The 21,350-nt window shown below is 37.3% G+C and overlaps 2 protein-coding genes across 20 annotated transcripts in view; both read left to right on the forward strand.

Annotated features, from left to right (window-relative positions):
• The window catches only part of otofa (otoferlin a), a 94,450-nt gene extending 80,211 nt beyond the window's left edge, over positions 1-14,239 (forward strand). For 7 of the 19 annotated variants that reach the window (XM_073856125.1, XM_073856126.1, XM_073856113.1 and 4 more), the window contains 13 exons: positions 1,014-1,151; positions 1,238-1,375; positions 1,452-1,579; positions 1,673-1,843; positions 1,944-2,104; positions 2,232-2,374; positions 2,966-3,054; positions 5,677-5,775; positions 5,927-6,025; positions 6,897-7,138; positions 7,307-7,485; positions 7,657-7,757; positions 13,724-14,239. In XM_073856125.1, the coding sequence (XP_073712226.1) occupies positions 1,014-1,151; positions 1,238-1,375; positions 1,452-1,579; positions 1,673-1,843; positions 1,944-2,104; positions 2,232-2,374; positions 2,966-3,054; positions 5,677-5,775; positions 5,927-6,025; positions 6,897-7,138; positions 7,307-7,485; positions 7,657-7,757; positions 13,724-13,910 (1,875 nt within the window). In that variant the 3' untranslated portion in view covers positions 13,911-14,239. Of the gene's footprint in view, positions 1-1,013; positions 1,152-1,237; positions 1,376-1,451; positions 1,580-1,672; positions 1,844-1,943; positions 2,105-2,231; positions 2,375-2,965; positions 3,055-5,676; positions 5,776-5,926; positions 6,026-6,896; positions 7,139-7,306; positions 7,486-7,656; positions 7,758-9,622; positions 12,102-12,608; positions 13,016-13,723 lie in introns of those variants that run through there. The other 12 variants (XR_012358660.1, XR_012358661.1, XM_073856128.1 and 9 more) reach the window with 9 other exon arrangements.
• A 346-nt stretch (positions 14,240-14,585) lies between these two features.
• pdia6 (protein disulfide isomerase family A, member 6) lies at positions 14,586-20,770 on the forward strand. The gene is made up of 13 exons (XM_073856129.1): positions 14,586-14,744; positions 15,141-15,285; positions 15,588-15,645; positions 15,767-15,893; positions 16,001-16,107; positions 16,195-16,325; positions 16,467-16,581; positions 18,378-18,518; positions 18,721-18,805; positions 19,286-19,351; positions 19,517-19,682; positions 19,837-19,933; positions 20,011-20,770. Exons 1-13 carry the CDS (start codon positions 14,729-14,731, stop codon positions 20,077-20,079), a joined length of 1,323 nt encoding a protein of 440 aa, XP_073712230.1. The 5' UTR covers positions 14,586-14,728; the 3' UTR covers positions 20,080-20,770.
• The last annotated feature ends 580 nt before the right edge of the window (positions 20,771-21,350 follow it).

Below are 21,350 nucleotides of genomic sequence, written 5' to 3' on the forward strand. Positions count from 1 at the left end.
ATATAATATTAACCACCCAGCCAAATTTGAATGATTAAAAATCGTCAAGTAAATAAGTTATCAAAATCTTGCAAAGACGGGCTGGGGGCATGTCTGCTGCCGTGCTAAAACCATGCCCACACATGGAAAAGCCGCTGTCTCTTTCAACTTTTAAATACCGCTACAACCTAAATGGATGCTTGTGTTAGGGGCGGGGCCATGCTTGGTGGCTTAATTGCATCCAGCCCATTCTCACCAAATGCGCACAAACAACACGCAGCCCGATTATCATGCAATACATACGCCAAATTCATATGATACGCAGTCCTTCTCGTTCACTTATATAACTCATCTTTACGTGTCATTTTATTTATTGGTTTCTCATTTGTTTTCTGTTTTTTTACCATTGTCGTGTGGGTTTGGGGTAAGAGCACGTTTTTGTAACATAAAATGACATCCTAACCCAAACACTAATTCTAACCCCAACTCCAAGCGACCATGGTTTAAAAATAGACAAAACATGGAGAAACCTATATATTAAATGACATCCTAAAGCAAAACCCAAATCTAACCCCAAGCAGCAATGGTTTAAAAAACAGAAAACAAATGTGAAACCAATCAATTAAATGACCCAAAAAGATGTGCCATATAAGTGAATGGGAAAGACTGTGTATCATATGCATGCAAAATTGGAATATGCCGTATGTATTGCACGATAATCACACTGCGTGTTATTTGTACGCATTTGGTGAGAATGTGTTGATTGCATTATAGAGCCACCGTTTTAGCTCTTCCCAAATAATCGTGTTTCAGAAATACATTTTTAGCATTTATAATGTCTTTAGAAACAGTACTGTGAAATGACTTTAAACGAACTTAAACATTGAAAAAATGACACACTTCAGCTCTAAAAAGGCCTTTGCAAGTAAAACACCACTTATTGCCCTGTATTTACTTTACCTGCATGATCTGTAGCAATTTAATCTAATTTTCATGTAAATTAGATGTTATAAATGTGAAGTTTTCTATCTCAGGTGTATAATAAAGAGCTCGAAAGTGAATTTGATCACTTCGAAGACTGGCTTCACACCTTCAACCTCTGTAGAGGGAAAGCTGGAGATGACGATGACCACAACGTGATCGATGATGACAGAATTGTGGGCCGATTCAAGGTCAGAAAACTTTAGTATCTGAAAACAGATTTTTCAAATAAATTTCTCTTAATAACCCAATTTTTGGTTTCCTCCCAATGAACTAGGGCTCCCTGTGTATGTATAAGCTGCCACTGTTTGCAGAGATCACAAGAGAGGCAGGATTTGACCCTAACATGGGCATGTTTCAAAGCATTCCTCACAATGACCCAATCAATGTTCTCATTAGGATTTATATCATTCGAGTGAGTAAACACTGATCTTCAAATTGTTGTTTTTTATGATACTGTTTTAACCAAAATAACATGACTCTCCTCTTAGGCCACAGATTTGCATCCTGCAGATATAAATGGTAAAGCGGATCCGTACATAGTCATTCGACTGGGAAAAACTGAACTTAAGGACAAAGAAAATTACATATCTAAGCAGCTCAACCCTGTCTTTGGCAAGTGAGTCAGCAAGAAGATTGTTAACAAACCTTTATATTAATTTAAGCTCCATACTATGCTTGAGAAACTGCCTTCTTACTCTTGCCCATAAAGGTCATTTGATATAGAGGCCACATTTCCCATGGAGTCTATGCTGACAGTGGCAGTATATGACTGGGATTTGGTTGGAACAGATGACCTGATTGGGGAGACTAAGATTGATTTGGAAAACAGATACTATAGTAAACACAGAGCTACCTGCGGCATAGCGTCTCACTACTCTGTGTGAGTACTGTTCACTCTCTTTTCCTTTTATTTAGACATTTTCATATAGCACAACATTAACATCTCACTTTGTCTTGAAACCATTGTATTTCATATCTAGCCATGGTTACAATGTGTGGCGGGACCCTCAGAAGCCAACTCAGATTCTTGCTAAGCTGTGTAAAGAAGGCAAATTGGATGCACCCCAGTATGGACCTGGCGGCAAGGTCAAAGTCGCAAACCGTGTCTTTTTCGGGCCAACTGAAATTGAGGACGAGAGTGGTGAGATGTTTTTGTCTGGAGTTTAATGAATCTTTATGCATAATGATTTTGTCTGATAAGCCAAGAGTATACCTATATTTCTTCACTTTTCAAATATGGAAACATTTTAATTTTGTTTGACCTGCAGGTCTTAAGAAGCAGACAGACGAACACTTGGCTCTTACTGTTCTTCGGCACTGGGAGGAGATCCCACGTGTTGGTTGCAAACTCATCCCTGAGCATGTGGAGACGAGGCCACTCCTCAACCCAGATAAGCCAGGCATTGAGCAGGTACCTTACAACAATGGTACTCAAACTAGGGGGGAGATGGTGACGGGAGGCTCAGTTTTAAGACATTTTAGTAATTTGTCATAAATTCAAACCCTTAGAAAAATAAGGCTACTAACCAACAGCACTACAATGTATTATTTGATATGTTTTATTTAATTCAAATTCTAAGTTTGAGATTGTTTTATGTTATAAATTTTCTTTGGGGGAAAATAGATGCACCTTACACAAAGGGGGCCACACAGAAAAGTTTGAGAACCACTGCCTTACAAAATCATTCCACAAATTGTGACCCTGTCTGTGAAATTAAAGTTTGATTTTAATCACTGATTTTGGTCTTATTCAAGATATCAAGGTTATATTTTATAAAATGTTCTTTACATTATGTAGGATGATTTTATGTGGAAAACAGCAGATCACAAAAAAATGACACTAGCTGGGCTATAGGCAGGGTCACAAATATCACAGTGGTCTCCAAGGTGGTGCATTGGTTTAGCAGTTTGCACATCACACTAATGATTTGTGTACAATGTGGCCTTATATCACATTGTCTACTGTAATGTGACTCTGTGCTTAATTTTTTAAATCCCACAGGGAAGAATTGAAATGTGGGTGGACATGTTTCCCATGGATGTACCAGCACCGGGACCAGCCATTGAAATATCACCACGCAAACCAAAGAGGTGGGTGATTCTGTTGCACAACAGACAGATCCGAGTCTCACGATTGTGTTTCATTCTATACACAATTTTCAACATTAAAACAACAGCATCAGTGAGGCATTTATATTTTTTTTTGGTGGGTGTCTGGCGTGAAATATTTATCCGGGATTGATGTGTCCTGTAGTGTGACATGGTACACGTACACCGTTCTAAACAGCATATTCTGCATGCCAGCTTTATAAGCTGATTTTAATTCAGAAACTACATTGAATATTTGTACTTAAAGCTCACGTAACACACGCTGTTTCTGCATTTCTGATGTTAATCTGGAGTACCTATAGAGTAGTATGACATCCTTTTAATCTACGGAGAGTCTTTAGTTTAATCAGATTTAATAAAGAAAGGTTAGCTTTACCAAATCATTCCGATAACGTACGAAAAAATGAAGAAGGAGGAGTTACTACCGCGGGAGGAGTGAGTACGAGTCATGCAACACTATACTACACTGTTAACTTATGATTCACTACATGTTCGTGTCATTTATATAATATGCACGCGCCTATTTCCAACATAAGACAGAAGTCTTACTTACCGCGTTCAACTCATGACCCTGTTGGGGAAATCCACTGCATCAAACACACACGCAAAACTCCGCTGCTACCCCGGATAAACAAACTATATCCATTGTTTCCATAAGTCTGGCTTTCTTCTCCTTACATCCAAAAACATACTTCTTCTTTCGTGCCATTTTCGAGTTTTGAAATTAAACAAAGCTATCTCGCGTGATATGATGTTTGAAAGTTCTAGCGTCTCCCGCTGATTGACAGGTGGGCGGGGGTTTCCGGGGGAAGTGCTCATGTAAAGAAGTGATACGTATAGAAAACCCCTGAAATGTCAGCTGGACCTGTAATCGAAAAAAACTTTCCGAAACTTCGGCACAGAAATACTCTGTAACACGCCCAAATGCTTTTTTGACACTTTGCCTACGTTTAGTTTAAAATCCAAAAGTCGTCAGTTTGAGTCTCTTAACCAAGCATTGACCATCACATAAGTTATACTTTTTTCTTACCACATTTCTGTTTGTATATTGCTTTAGTATCTAGACAAAAAAAAATGTATTCATTGGATAGAGAAGTGCAATGTGCACCTCTCAGACACAATGGGCCTCATTATACACCCGGCGCAATGCAGCGCAAGTGTTTTTGCTAGTCTCTGCCCAGCACTGTTATCATTTTCACGTTCAGCGGCACATTGTTTAAATAGCAAATGTATTCACGCCCATTTGTGCGCCCATGGGCGTTCGGGTCTGAAAACGAGGTGTGTTCAGGCGCATTGTTAACCAAAAAAGCCTACGCCATTGACCAACTAAAACCTGGTCTAAAATCTAAAGTCAATGGCGCAATATTGTTTTTGTTATTTAAAGAGTGCGTTAGTAATATGCACCTATAAACGGGACGACGACGCGCATTTGCTTTTACAGGCATAAATGCATAGCAGCACACAAACATTTTTAAAAATGAAAAATTAAAGGATTAAAATGTAAAAGATTAGTATTAGAGTCTTATGGACATAAATGAGGACAGTTTATAGGACTTTAAAAGGCGTGAAGAGCTGCTTCAACTGTAGCCTGGTAAGCAGATTTCTTTTTTTTTTTTTGCTTTTATAAAGTGCTAATATTGACGATTTATTGTATATGATGACTTTGTACCTCTGGATATGGTGAGATAAGAACCATTTTTAAGTAATATTTTTCAAAACACTTTTCAGCTCTCCACATGTTTGTAAATTCTTCATCTCCTGTTTGTTACAAATAAAGTATTTTTACAAACCTTTTTTACAAAGTATTTTTCGCAAACCTTTTATTTTTGCGTATTTGTAAATTTTTCTTATAAAAAACTTTTTAAGATTACAGTGATCATGCATCATACTTTATCAGCTATTAAAAAACTGCTTAATTTATTTATTACTCCATTACTGAAATAATGACGTTTAAATAGAACCAAAGCTTTATAACGATTTTAATGAATAAAACACAACGCATTTTTTTAACCACAATCTTAAGCTGGTGGTCTTCTTTCCCTACTTACAATTTTTACGCTTACAAACTCTGCCATGTAAATAGGCAATTCGCCTTGGCAAGAGCGCAACTGTCTTTTAAAGAGGATGACAGATGAGACTCCCATTGGTTTATTGAACATTACACCCAAAACACACCCATTACTCATTATGATAATAGGAACAACCCTTTTAGACTGTGCGCCAGGCACATAGACCATTTTTCCCGTTATTAAAGTAGCAAAAGTGAATTTGGACATTGGCGTCGAGCTCTTTAGACCATGCGTTTAGATCATAAAAATAGCGCCCAAAGACTTTTACCTCTGTATGTTGTATTGTATTGTATGGATTTTTTAACTAACTGTGATTTTCAGCTACATTCAAGATACAAAGGAACCACAAAACAGATGGCACAACACTCAATCCTAGTTGGAAGCATGCGCTATTCTTTTCCTCTATTCTTTTTATTGCCGTTCTTCTTTTCATATTTCTAAAGAAAGGCTTGTGAAACTGTCCTGTTTCACTCAGAGATGTTCAATCATTAGATGATGACCTCATTGTTTTCCTTCCCCTCCACCCATCTCCCAGATATGAGCTCAGGGTGATAATATGGAATACAGACGAGGTTATTCTGGAAGATGATGATTACTTCACAGGGGAAAAGTCCAGTGACATATTTGTAAGGGGGTAGGTATGGGCAAGTGTGTGAAAAGTGTGCGTATGGCTTTGCTGTTAATCGGTTGCCTTTGTTTCTTTTTTCCTTTTGTTGTGTGTCTTTTTCCGTTTGGTGTTACTTTGTGTTCCCCACTCCCCTTGTCATTGCTGTGCTGTTATCCAGCTTTGAGCTTCGCGTTATTATTTGGAACACTGATGACGTTATTCTAGAGGACGATGCTTTCATGACAGGAGAGAAGATGTCTGACATCTATGTCAGGGGGTACGATACGATCGCATGGCTCTACTGCTCCACCTACCGCCTACATTCAGCCCACAGTTTATAAATCTGCACCCGCACCCTTCCATTCACAAAAATTAATGAGTTAAACAGGACCATATCATTCAAATGGATGCATTTGAAAATGAAATAATCAATCTAGTTAAATTCTGTTACATTTCTTATAAACTGATATGAACTTGTAAATGTTTCATGGTAAGTGGTATGGTCCTGGTTTCTAGAGCCCCCTTTTTTCAAGGCTGTAATAAGTCTTGGGGTCTGAAATGTTTCTCAAATACTGCATGAAAGCATTATAGGTATCTGTTTGCATGGCAAAACTTGATTTCACAAGGTGATGTGGCATTTGTACTTACTTATTAGCATTTAAATTTGGTTAAGCTTACATTATATTTGACTATACTTTCTTATATTTTGCTTAATGACCTTTCTGATTATACAATTATGCATGAATTTATCCATATTATAACACTAATGGTTTAAATACATTATGCAGTAGCTATATATAATGTACAGCCATTTTTTATCTGTGAAGTTTTGCGCTCTTTTAAAATAACATACAAGTTTATTGACATTGTGCATAAGTACCGAGCCAATGTAATGTAATGAAATAAAGTGAAGTGAAGTTATCCAAGAGTAAAAGCACCCATGCAGTCATTAAATAGTTAAATTTCTCTGATAAACATTTTTAATGTGCTTGTTTAAAATATTTATGAAGAGCATCCAACTGCAATGGACATTAGGTAGAATTAAGATTTTTGCCGTTTGCATCTGCATGTTTTTGTCATTTCACTTACAAGAAGCTATTGAGGATCATATAACAGCATCTAATATTGCAAATGGTCTTTCTGTTCAGCTGGCTAAAGGGACAACAGGAGGACAAACAGGACACAGACGTACATTATCACTCTTTGACAGGAGAGGGAAACTTCAACTGGCGCTTTCTCTTTCCCTTTGACTATCTCATGGCCGAGGAGAAGATAGTCATCTCCAAGAAGGAATCCATGTTTTCCTGGGACGAGACAGAGTACAAGATTCCTGCTCGACTCACCCTTCAAGTATGGGATGCTGACCACTTTTCTGCAGACGACTTCCTGGGTACAGTGGGCCAAACCTTTACAGATAGTGCCCTTTAAATTATGGTCTTTAATTTAAAACCTGCTTGCATGTGAAGGACGTATCATATTAATACAAATTTTAATAAGCATGTTATATTTCATTATTAACCAGAATACATTTCTTATTGCTGTCATTTTATTTCTGCAGGAGCAATTGAGTTGGACTTGAATAAATTTCCCCGTGGGGCAAAAACAGCAAAGCAATGCACTCTTGACATGGTTGTTAAAGAGCAAGAGCTCCCAACCATCTCCATCTTCAAGCAGAAGAGAGTGAAGGGCTGGTGGCCCTTCGTGGCCCGAGATGAGAATGATGAATTTGAGCTCACTGTGAGTTAAAACTATTTATATGTAAAATAAAAAACATCAGATCAGATAAAGTATGACATTTATGAACAATGTAGATATGACCATATGATATATTGCCAGTATCTAGTTAAAAGAAATGATACTTCAGCAACGGTGTTCTTTACTAATATCCTAAACACATCCTGTTTACAGGGAAAAGTGGAGGCGGAGCTCCATCTACTGACAGCAGAGGAAGCAGAGAAAAGTCCGGTCGGTCTTGGGCGGAACGATCCTGAACCACTTGAGAAACCCAAGTAAGACATAAAGGCGCATATTTACAGTATATACATTAGAGCCCGACCGATAAAGAATTTTGAAGGCCGATACAAATGTTTGTTGGTTTTAAAATCCGATATTCCGATATATCGGCCGATATATATATTATTTTTTTCCAGAAATGTGCAACAAAACATTAACAGATTTCCCTAACATTAGTTATTTGTAGTTATTTATGAGTTTTAACTAAAATAATATGATACTTACTAGGTAATTTCACTTCACTCTCAGCTTATTTAACAACAGCAAAACTGGATATGATAGTCACAAATTTTGTCATGCTTATTTGAGTTAAGAGAACTGATTGGGATGTTCTTTTAATTGTTATTCAAGCAATGTATGTCTCGTGATCAACTCACCATGAACTCAACCGTTGTTCTCTCTGCCCGACTCTGGCTGGATCAGCAGTTTGCAGGATGTGTGACGCGTTATACACAAGTGTTGCCAACAGGGAAGTTTTAGAGTGCCCTCTGGTGGACAAACTATACAACGGCAACACTCATGACATGGTTGAAGACTGTTTCATCCATTTTTTTATATATATATTAATTTATCGGCCATTATGAATGCCGATACGATAGTTTGGAAATGCCTAATATCGGCCTGCCGATATATCGGTCGGGCTCTAATACACATTGCATCTCACATGGTGCACAGCTGAGAAACAACTCAGTTAAAACTTGATGAACAAATTGTCTTAAAGGAACACTCCACTTTTTTGGAGATATGCTAATTTTCCGGCTCCCCTAGAGTTTGGCATTGGATTTTTGCAGTTTCGGAATCCATTCAGCTGATCTACAGGTCTGGCGCTAGCACTTTTAGCATAGCTTAGCATAATCCATTTAATCTAATTAGACCATTAGCGTCGCACAAAAAAAAAAAAACTAAATAGTTTCGATATTTTTCCACTTTAAAACTTGACTCTTCTGTAGTTACATTGTGTACTACGAGTTGCGATATTGTTGCCGTAACTTTGCTGCAGCAGGCGCAATGATATTACGCAGTGCCTAAATATAGTCCCCTTGTTAACTTTCAATAACAGAGGACTATTTTTGGTCACTGCGTGATATGATTGCGCCTACTGCAGCAAAGTTACGGCAGCAAAGTCCTTGATTATTACACCAGAATGAGAGTATAGTTCCTAGCCATATGCCAAAAAATTCGCAACTTTAAATTTTCTGTCGGTCTTAGTGCGCAGTGTAACTACAGAGGAGTCAAGTTTTAGATAGGAAGGGTGTTTAAACTCTTTGGTTGTTTTTGGCTCGATGCTGTTGGTCTAGTCCGATTCAATGGATTATGCTAAATTATGCTAAAAGTGGTACCGCCAGACCCGGGGATCGGCTGGATGGATTCCGAAACTGTAGAGGTGTAGTGTTTAACTCATGGGAGCTGGAAAATGAGCATATTTTCAAAGAAGGTAGAATGTCCCTTTAATACATTAATTGAAAATATAAACTTGATAAGAAACTTTGATGCTCCTAATCTCATAATTAGATTATAAGACTATTTTGGATTTCACAAAAAGGGTCACATACAGTACATGTATATGTGCTAATTATACAATGTAGTGTGTGTATGCTTTATAAAGGATTTGCGTATATTAAAGTAGAGATTTAAGACATTAAGTAACTCTAAATTATACAGGTAATCACAGGTAGAGCACAACTACTGACACATAAAATAAAGATAAATCAAAAAACGCCTTTGAATCTATTAACATCCCTTTCTAATACTCCCACTCTCCTCTTTCACATCCTTCCTTCCTCCATGTGACTGCCCTTCCTCGGCTTACCCTTTCCTGTTCGTTTCCTTCATTTCAACCCCATTCCTGTTTTGGATAAAGTCGTCCAGACACCAGTCTAATGTGGTTCATAAACCCACTGAAGTCCATACGATACTTCATTTGGCACAACTACCGTTGGCTGATCCTGAAGACTCTGGGCATGCTGCTCCTCCTCCTCCTCCTCGGTCTCTTCCTCTACTCTATTCCCGGATACCTGGTCAAGAAACTCATAGGGGCGTGAGGAGAGAGTGGAAGACCACTGGTAGCCTACCTTCACTGCACTGTTTCTCTGCTTTCTGAGCGACATTTAAGCACAACTCAAACCCTTCTTTGTTGCCTATCACAGTGTATTTGTGTCTTTATGTTAGTGTTTTTAATGGACGAATCCCTGGACTTTGGGGGTTGTGGGGAATTGTTGCCTTTTTCACAGTCATTTCATTTTCTTCTTGCATTCTTACACATCTATCTTAATGCATATGTGTTTATACGAGCAAATATTTAGGTTTTTATTTAATATTTTATTAGATCTGTAGCTCATTGTCTGCCACTGTGCTTGTCAAACTATCTTTGTTTGCCTGATATGCTATTTTATGGCTGGGTACTGTAGCTTTATCACAGGCACAGAAGGTAGTAGTGTTAATAAAGAGATTTTACAGCTTTTTCAATCATGATCATAACTTACTAACCACTAACATTTGTGTTAACTCTCTTTCTCTATCATCCATGCTTTCACCTTTCAACTTACTCACCACCCCTCTCACACATCCGCCAATCACAGCCGTCCTGACACCACCTTCCTGTGGTTTCTGAGTCCGCTGAAGGCCATTCGTTACTTGATATGCAACCGCTACAAGTGGCTCATCATCAAGATCGTCTTGGCTCTGCTGCTACTGATCATGGTCGGCCTGTTTCTCTACAGCATGCCAGGCTATCTGGTCAAGAAGCTGCTGGGAGCTTAAAGGGGTCAAGGGGGTAGAAGGTCCTCCTAAAGTTGCTCACTTGTAATATTTGTTTTCTCTTCTAACAATTTATACTGTTTGCATTTTTAATCAACCTCCACTTTTTCTCATCATCACAGATGCTCGGTAAACATAATGGGGTGGTTTCCCAGACAGAGCTTAAGCCTAGTCCCAGACTCTAACTTTAATGTTAGTGTTATCAGTGCAAGTGTTGTGTCTCAAGATGCACACCAGTAGTGTTAATTTATAAATTATGCTTTTAAAATGACTTAATTATCCTAATTTAACAAAGGCCTATTCCTGTCTTCAACTAATCTGTGTCTGGGAAACCACCCTGATATCTTTTTATTAATTCTTTTTCAATATCAATTTGCATGTCCTACCCAGGTAGGATCAGTTATCTTTCTGTCATATAGGGAAAAGAAAAGTGACAATGGAGTGTCTATTTTTGGTACGATATTACTAGACTGTCAATTACAGTATTTATTTTAAAATGCATTTCTTTAGATCATTGGATTTTATTTTCATTCTCTAGACTTGTCAAGCACAATAAGCATGTCTTTAAATACTACTTGTTCATCAGTTACAGTTTGAAAAATACTATAATAAGATTGCAAGCCTCATATATACAGTATATAAATGTAATTTAATTTCAAAATGCCTTCATGTTTGCACTGTCAGTTTATCACAATAAGCTTCTTAACCGGTAAGATTAATGGTTACTTTGTAGTGGTTGCCAACCCGTTACTGGAAGACTCCAACAGTATACATTTTACATGTCTGCATTTCTGACACACCCACACTATTGAAAATAAAGGTGCTTCACGGTGCCATAGAAGAACCATTTTTGGCTGAATGGTTCCATAAAGAACCTTTAACATCTAAAGCACCTTTCTGTTTCTAGTTAGAAAGTTTTCTACCGTGGCCTGGAAAGGCAAAAATAAATGACAATGGTAAATTACTTATTTACAAGATTAAAAACAAATTTACAAGTTTTTTTTAACAAATTTACAAGTTATTTACAATGAGCGAATAAAATTACAAGTTTTAAAACAAATTTACAAGTGTTTAATCAAATTTACAATGAGCGAACAAAATTACAAGTTTTTTAACAAATTTGCAATGAGCGAACAAAATTACAAGCGAACGAACAATGCAGTCCTGAAAAAAAGTTTGAAGCACCCTCTCGTGTTGTCTGTAATCCAATGAGAAAGTCAGTTAATTATTTTGATTACTGCCATCAAAAACGTGTGCAACTTGGAAAGCTACCGTTAGCTAACTAAAACTATTTCACTTACCTGAAAATAAGGTCCAATATCTCTTTAAGTCACTTCGGAAGCGATGAAAGGTTATATATTATTACTCTCTTTCCGTTAATAGGAATACAGCCTAATACACAACATCGCATTCACAACTCTCATGTGATTCACGACAATACTTCCGGGTTTCTTCCAACCGGAGGCTCGGATGCGTGACGTCAGCGTATTGTACCTACCCTTTCCGTAATAAACGTAAATTTGTTTTAAAACTTGTAATTTGTTCGCTCATTGTAAATTTGTTAAAAAACTTGTACATTTGTTCACTCATTGTAAATTTGTTAAAAAACTTGTATATTTGTTCACTCATTGTAAATTTGTTAAAAAAACTTGCAAATTTGTTCACTCATTGTAAATTTGTTAACAAACTTGTAAATTTGTTCACTCATTGTAAATTTGTTAAAAAACTTGTATATTTGTTCACTCATTGTAAATTTGTTAAAAAAACTTGCAAATTTGTTCACTCATTGTAAATTTGTTAACAAACTTGTAAATTTGTTAACAAACTTGTAAATTTGTTCACTCGTTGTAAATTTGTTAAAAAAACGTGTAAATTTGTTAAAAAAAACTTGGAAAATTTGTTCACTCATTGTAAATTTGGTAAAAAAAAAACTTGTACATTTATTCACTCATTGTAAATTTGTTAAAAAACTTGTACATTTGTTAAAAAACCGTGTAAATTTGTTTAAAAAAACTTGTAAATTTGTTTTTAATCTTGCAAATAAGTAATTTACCATTGTAATTTATATTTGCACCTTGAGGCCACCGTAGGTTTCTAGTTAGAAAAAGTTCTATAAATAATTAAAATGTACTGAATGGTTCTTTAAGGGACCACATGTGGTTTTTATAGGCACAGCTGTGATGAACCTTTTAAGCACCTTTATTTTTAAGAATGCATTGCAGGACTTTTTAAGTACCCATATCAACAAACTACTGTACTAGGGTGAGGAGTTCAAATAGGTTTGATTGATTAGGGACAACGATTTGTGATTTTGGGGTCCTCCAATAACTGGTTTAGGAACCACTGCTTCAGAGAATCATGCAGATATAATTAAGGAAAATAATATTTTTTATTTGTCGTTTAGGGATTAGGTAGTACATCTGGATTTTTGTTTTCTATATTTCCTACTGTTACACTCTAAGGATGTCTGGGTTATTTTTGGCCCGTAGTGGGTAAATACTGGACAGAACACATGCTGGGCCAAAATCTACCCCGTGCTGGGTTAAAAATGACCCAATGTTGGTTTGTTGTTATGCAACCATGGGGTATAATGACCCAGCATTGGGTCAATTTTTGGCCCAGCACGTGTTCTGTCCAGTATTTGCCCATTGTGGGTCAGGGGTGACCCAGACATTTTTAGAGTGTAGTTTATTTTGCTTGTCGTGTACATTTACTTATTTTATGTTTGCTTGATATTTATTGTTGTTATATTTATTAATATTAAATTTGACAATGGACTTGTTTGCACTGATTTTGGCCTGTTTATATAAAAAAGGGTGTATTTTTCATTCTTGTATGTGTGCAATATTGATTTATTTATATTTGTTAGTATGAAGACAATAAAATGAACTTGAAATAAAAACATGCCTATTTGTGTGTAATAAACACTTATTTGGATACAAATTTGTGGTTAGAAATGAGCCAATTCTGACAAAAAATAAGAATGGGGCACATTTAAAAAAAACTAAATGTGCAGTATGTAAACAAATGGTTTTTCAAAATTCAAAAATATGATTTTTTTAAGTGTTAGGTTGTACAGTATACATAATTATAATAATTATTGCTACCTAACCCTAACAATAGAAGTCCATTAGGTCCACATTTAAATAGATTTTGTGTGTGAGTGTGATGCATGTGTGTGACCCTGTGCTTTTTTATATCACAGTCGTCCAACCACCAACCTGTCATGGCTGTTGAGTCCAATACGGGTGACGTGCATCGTGGCTTGGCGACAATATAAGTTTGGGATAGTGTTGACTCTGCTCTGCATTATTGGGCTCATTTTTTTGGGCCTCCTCTTCTTTTCTCTACCTTTTGCTGTGACCCAGAAGATCTTCAACATCTCAGGCTGATCACATATTATCACCATAATAATATAGCATACACAAAACACTACTTAAGTTATCAGTTGTAAGCATTGTGGATTAAATTAATTTGTTAATGCATGGTATACTCAGATTTAGTTTTAAGAGCTGCAAGTGTTCACAACTTGGCAACATTATCTGTAATGAGGCGTTCTTGTAAATAACTACTATATATATATATAAATTTTAAGGTCTCAAGTTAAAATGTATTGGGCAATGTGCTCACCAATATGTTCAATGTGACATAAGAAAATAATTTGCACTAATTTTATTCATGCTTTTTTAGTTAATGTAATAAATAATTCATACATATTCTATATATTGTGTCTTAATTATGTATGCATTTGTTTTACATCACATTAATGCAAAGTGTTTAAAAATGTCATCATATTTTTGTTTCGCTTTATATACCCTTATATGATAATTAACTATTTAGGACATCATTCGTCGCTGTGCAGACTGTTCGACGAATGACATCAAAGTACCGTGAGAGCGCTTCAAGATCACAGCTTTTGATCGCTCTCGCGGTACTTTGGCGGCATTTCTCGATCGGTCTGCTCTGTGCCGTATTTGCTACCTCTCGGCCACCGTACTTTGCCGAGCCACAGAACTACACGTCGAATTCCTATTGGCTGAGTTCGTCTCCGGGTAGATTTGAGCCAATCAGAGCGGGCCACGGTACGACTGTGTTCTAGTTTTGGTTGGAGACCGGGTGGGTGATGCGCTTCCAAGAGCATTGAGTGTGTGGAGGAATAGCATTGCATAGCTTGAAGAAGACTTCAGCAAGATATTGACAAAAAGAAATCATGCGAGCGTTGTTGGGTAAGTTGTTTTAACATTAATGCAAAGACCTAAGTCTATTTGCAATAAATGTAGACAGCCTAACGGGATGTATATGCACATAAAATGTAGAATTCCAGTTTGGAGGAAACCGGTTAACATGCTAACAGGGAAATAGACGAAAGGAATTTTGCCAATTTACTAAAAGCAGTATAAACACAATTTTGGTTAAAATTATTGTATTGTATTGTAAAACGTTGTTCCTCTTTACCTAACTCTCAATGTATTGAGTCTGTAAACTATATGTCATATTCAGTGATTCATGATTTGATTTACAAAACAGTGAACCAATGAAGATCTGCTATGCAATACTCCCTTCATGATGGGAAAAGTACACTTTATATGTGTTTTTTCTCTCTCTCTCTTCTTGTTTCACAGGTGTGTTGGCGTGTTCTTTGACTGTACTCTCGGTCCATGGTCTCTACTCTGCCAGTGATGATGTGATTGAACTCAACCCATCCAATTTTAACAGAGAGGTCTTGCAGAGCGATAGTCTTTGGCTTATTGAGTTTTATGCCCCCTGGTAAGTTTGCTGGTTCCTGAATACGTTTATCTCTGTACTCCAGTTACTTCACTTTCTGAAGTACAAATGGTGGTTAACTTCTGCATGTTAAGCATAAACCGTTGCTCTATTATCGTTTTAATAGCAGTGTATTATTAAAAGTTTTCAGTTGGTTTCGAATCTTTGGCCACATTTTGGTTAAATGCATTTTTCATAGTGTTGTGTGGGTGGACCCCAAAAGCTTGATTTGCATTTCATTTGTTTGCATTCTGCATAACACACACACATGAACATACCTGACATCTTATGGTTTGTCTTGTAAGGTGTGGCCACTGCAAGAACTTGGTTCCTGAGTGGAAGAAAGCAGCTACCGCTTTAAAGGTAAAACCTTATGTGTGCAGAAGACGTCTATTTTACACTATAATAGTAAAAATTCAATATTGTATAATCTCAAACAAAGCCATTTTTACTGATTGCTGATATCTGTTTTGTTCTTTCTCAGGGAATCGTGAAGGTGGGTGCTGTAGACGCAGACCAGCACAACTCTCTGGGTGGCCAGTATGGGGTCCGAGGTTTCCCAACTATCAAGGTCTTCGGGGCCAACAAAAACAAACCAGAAGATTATCAAGGTTCAGTGCAGCATTCTATAAAAAATCTTTCAATTTTTCTTAACTAAAAAAATAAATGGCTCCTCCGTAGGGAATGCTAAATGAAGTTTGTACTTACTCTGTCCTAGGTGGTCGTACCAGTCAGGCCATTGTAGATGCAGCTCTGAATTCTCTCCGCTCCTTGGTTAAAGACAGGCTTGGTGGAAAGACTGGTGGTTCAGACCATGGCAGACAGGTATGGAAGCGCACAGTTGTGATTTTGTTTGTGTTATATTGTTACTTTATTTGTCTGCTCTTGATTGATTGGTTCTGTTGTGTTTAGAGTGGAGGGGGTCCTGGCAATAAGAAGGATGTGGTGGAGTTGACCGATGATAACTTTGACCGTACCGTGCTGAATAGTGACGATGTCTGGTTGGTGGAATTCTTTGCTCCCTGGTGTGGACACTGCAAGAAGTAAGTCATTTCTGAGTCATTTCATAATATGTTATGTGCTGTGCCTTGCATCAAGTGCACAGTCTATTACATCATTACATTGTCTTTAGACACAATGATACCATTTGTGTCCTATGTTGACTCTTTCCTCAATGTTTCCAGTCTTGAGCCTGAATGGACGGCAGCTGCTACAGAAGTCAAAGAGCAGACCAAGGGTAAAGTGAAACTAGGAGCTGTGGATGCTACCGTTCATCAGGGTTTGGCGAGCCGCTATGGGGTAAGTTTCAGTTTTTTATACAGCGGCTGCCAGTGACTTCTCTTTCGAGGGGCGCAAATTCAAAATATGTGTTCGGAGTGTCGTGTGTTACTTCTCATGTCAAAATATGTGTTCGTTGCGTCATGTGAACCATGTTCATCATGCTTCATTTCAAAATACCTGCCTGCTGCACATGCGTCAAAATGGTTTATTATAAAAGACGCTCACTTTTACAAAATACTCTCAAGACTAACTTAACACTAAAATCTAATAACGCATGAGATTAAAGGCAGGGTGCATGATCTCTGAAAGCCAATGTTGACATTTTGAAATCACCTAAACAAACACGCCCCTACCCCAGTAGAATCTGGACCTTCTTATGATAGACCCGACCCATACATACGCAACCCAGGCAACGGTGTTGGTTAGTAGACACGCCCTTTACTGCTGATTGGCTACAAGTCTGTTTTGTTACTCGGCCCGACTCCCTTTTCCAAAGCGTTTCTCAAAAATCGTGCACCGCGCTTTTAAGTAAGGATGCAACGATAAATGCCGATATACGCTAATAGTAACTATTCTGAATCGCACAGCTAATATTATCCAAAGCTATTTCATGTACTACGGCTTTTGATCAGTAAGTCCTTATCGATCTGAGTCATTTATAACATGCATTTGAAAAAGCAACACTCGTCAAACATAATCATAAACATATTCTTCATTATCATGAAAATACCTGAAAAGGTTTGAAGAACAGCAATAAAAATATATGCTTAAAAATATTAATATATATATATATATAAATATATATATATATATATATAAATATAAATATATTGCCATTTCCTGAAGTTGCGTGTGTAATGGTTCTTCTGCTGCTGCCCATATTGAGAGCGCCCCCTGGCTTTTGCATTTAGTGCCATTTCACCATAATTTATTGAGAAGCATAGCAAGCATCATCGGCCGATATATCGGTGCACCCCTAAGACTAAGCAAGTATCAGGCAAACGTGAACGTCTCTTTTGTCAAAAACTCCTTTAAAGCATCTGCCGCAGACATTTATTTTGACACGACCAGTGTTGGGGGTAACACATTACAAGTAACATTACGTAATAATATTACTTTTCTGAAGTAACGAGTAAAGTAACGCATTACTTTATAAGGTACACATTAATATGAGTAACTTTTTAAAAAAGTAATGCAAGTTACTTTTCAGTTTGACTAATTTGATTTCAAAACAACACAACGTACTGAATTAAACTGGACGCAGTCACAGAATTATGCACTATATATTACATGATATTTTTGCGATGGAAATGTGCAATTTCTGAATGCAGAACTTCTCAGTCATAAAAACACCTGCAAGGTCTGAATGAGATCAAGCCTCAGCCAAGTAATAAAAAGTAACTTTAAATATTTTAAAAGTAACAGAAGCAATGCAATTAGTTACTTTTTGGGGAAGTAACTTAATATTGTAATAAATTACTTTTAAAAGTAACTTTCCCCAACACTGGACATAACACGTCATGCACATAAGTGACGCGGCAAACACATATTTTGAAATGACGAGCCACAAGCATGGTGGCTAAATACATGTTGTGACGAGCTTCACATCCTGTGCCCTCGAAAAAAAGTCACCTGCTGCCACTGATTTCATATCTTTTTTGTTGACTAAAATTATTGTAATGATATGCATGTGCTTACTATACGCTCACAGTTAGTAACACATTCCAATAGTTTTTCTGGTTATACAGATTTCAAATATGATTGATTAAAAAACTAATACACTGAATTATTTTGAATTTGGTTTGGTTTTGCAGATTCGAGGATTCCCCACCATTAAGGTCTTTCGTAAGGGGGAGGAGCCAGAGGACTATCAGGGAGGACGTACACGATCTGACATTGTCGCTCGTGCTCTGGACCTCTTCTCTGACAACATCCCTGCTCCAGAGCTTCAGGAGGTATTTTCTTGGTTATTTTAAAAAATAAAAAAAGTGCCTCATCCAAAACCACAGGTGCATTTAAGGCATATATCAGTTGTGTGTGTGGAATTAAACCGTAACGATTGTAGGAACTTTTACTATGTCAGATAAGGAAAGTGGTATAAATTGTGTTATTTGTTGTTCATTAAATCCTTAATTTGTGTCAATTCATTTCCTGTAGATTCTTAATGAAGATACATTGAAGAAGGTCTGCGAGGATTACCAGTTGTGTATTGTAGCTGTACTGCCTCACATTCTAGACACGGGTACGATAAAATGACAATTGACATTTAAAGGGACAGGTCATCATTTAATCAACATCTTTTAAACCTGCATGAGTTATTTTCTTCTGATGAAAACAAAAAAATATATTTTGAGGGATGTTTGTAACCAAACTGATCAGAAGCCCCATTGACATCCATAATGTTTGTTTTCCCTACTATGGAAGTCAATAAGAACAATCAACAGTGTGGTTAACATCATTTATCAAAATATCTTTTGTTTTCATCAGAAGAAAGAAACTCATACAGGTTCAAAACAACATGAAGATGTGTACATGATGTCAGAGTTAATTTTGGGTCAACAACCCTTTTAAAAAGTTTGCTTGATTGATTTTTGCTTCCTTTACCACTTTTGTAATTGAAATAGACATTCAACTGATCTCCTGCACATTTTCCAATGTAAACCTATTTGTTTAAGATATATATACATTCGTTTATTGAGTGGGATTTTCTTAATATTTACAGGTGCATCTGGAAGAAACGGTTACCTGGAGGTTATGAAGATGATGGCAGAGAAAAACAAGAAGAAGATGTGGGGGTCAGACTTGATAGCATCTTCTAGATCAGATTAAATGCATGTTGAAATCAGCCTGCCCGTAAATAATACTAGTACATGTTGGTGCTTGTGTGAAAGATGCAACACTTTAGGGAATAGATAGAGGAGCACAGTCACATATATCATTAACTCTCTCTCCTTGTGGGGTTGGTTGTGGACCGAGGCAGGGGCACAGATGGAACTGGAAGCCTCTCTCGGGATCGGAGGATTTGGCTATCCTGCCATGGCAGCCATTAATGCTCGCAAAATGAAGTTTGCGTTGCTCAAAGGTTCATTCAGTGAGACGGGCATCCATGAATTCCTCAGGTAATAAAGTGCGGAGCCAAGTTTATGTTATTGGAAACAAAGTTTTACGTCAATTGTGTTAACACACAGTAAATTTGAGGCATTGTTGATTACGCATCTCCTAAATGTCAGTCTGTTTAATGTTGCTAAACTGTAAATGTCTTTATTTTTCCAGAGAACTTTCTGTCGGCCGTGGCTCCACTGCTACAGTGGGAGGCGGAGCCTTGCCAAAGATCAACACCGTAGAGCCATGGGATGGGAAAGATGGAGTGGTAAGTAAAAAACCATGAGTGCAATGTAGAGGATTCATGATTCTCTTTTGTTTCTAACTTGTTTTTCTGTCGTTCAGCTGCCTGTGGAGGATGACATTGACCTGAGTGATGTGGATCTGGATGATTTGGGAAAGGATGAGTTGTGAGGGCCTGGTCTAAACTACTCTAGACCCAAATAATGCCCATGTCTTCTCTCCCATGGATGAGGGGATGATTGGGACACGAAATTGTTTAGGGCTCCAGAAAATATATAAATAAAACAAATGGTTGTGAGCTTTTACAAAAACTCTTCCCTTAGTTTAATAAGAGGCATCGTCAATGGTTGTGTTAAGCTCTGCCTCACAAACGCATATTTAGTGCCTGTTTGAGTCAGGATGGTGACCCGGAAATGTTGGTGTCTGCTTATTTTCTCTGTGTACACTCCGCTGTAAACGGATGTCACACAGAGGTTTATAAGAGTACATGATTGTTTTATATAAAATATCTATTTCATTGAGATGGATTAAATCGTGATTCGATATACTGATTTCCAACTATCCATTTTGCCCCTGTTTTTCCTTGATCTAGATAGGAATTTTGCCATAAAGTTAACGTCTTTCTGGAAGAGAATCTTATTGAATGTAAGGTATCAGATGCGTAGTTATTCTTGTTTTAACTTTCTCCCTCTGCTGTGACCCTATTTCGATTACATATTTTTAAAGTTACTGAGCCAGCTTGCATCCCAGGTTGCCCAATTCATCATTTCCTGGACAGGGTATAATGTGGACATCGTGTAGATTTTTCTTACACAGCTTGTTTTTTGTTATGAAAATAAATAAAACCAAAATAATACAGTAAGTCGGCTACATTTTATTACAGCGATGCAAGTTGATGACCATTTCATTCACTTATAAAACACTTAAAGGGATACTCCACCTTTTTTTGAAAATATGCCAATTTTTCAGCTCCCCTAGAGTTAAACACATGATTTCCACCACCTTGGAATCCACTCAGCCGATCTCCGGCTCTCGCTAGCACCTCTAGCATAGCTTAGCACAATCCACCGAATCTGACCAGACCACCAGCATCACGCTTAAAAAAACAACCAAAGAGTTTCAACACTTTTCCCATTTAAAACTTAACTCTTCTGTAGTTACATTGTGTACTAAGACAGACACCCTTAGTGTCTTTCAATAGCAGGGGACTATTTTCAGGCACTGCGTAATATCATTGCGCCTCCTGCAGCCATGTTACGGCAGCAAAGTCCTTGATTATTACGCCAGAATGAGAGTATAGTTCCTAGCCATATCTGCCTAGAAAATCACAACTTTTAATTTTCCGTTGTTCTTAGTACACGAGTGAAGTTTAAAAAAGGAAAAATATCAAAACTCTGGTTATTTTTTAGCGCGATGCCAATGGTCCAATCAGATTCAATGGA

Source organism: Misgurnus anguillicaudatus, chromosome 18, assembly GCF_027580225.2.
Source record: "Misgurnus anguillicaudatus chromosome 18, ASM2758022v2, whole genome shotgun sequence".
NCBI lineage: Eukaryota > Metazoa > Chordata > Actinopteri > Cypriniformes > Cobitidae > Misgurnus > Misgurnus anguillicaudatus.

Excerpts from the sequence above, each read along its gene's own strand:
- pdia6 (XM_073856129.1), top strand. Across the intron at positions 16,108-16,194 it reads GTTCAGACCATGGCAGACAG|AGTGGAGGGGGTCCTGGCAA; the intron begins GTATGGAAGCGC and ends TGTTGTGTTTAG. Across the intron at positions 19,683-19,836 it reads GGCATCCATGAATTCCTCAG|AGAACTTTCTGTCGGCCGTG; the intron begins GTAATAAAGTGC and ends TTATTTTTCCAG.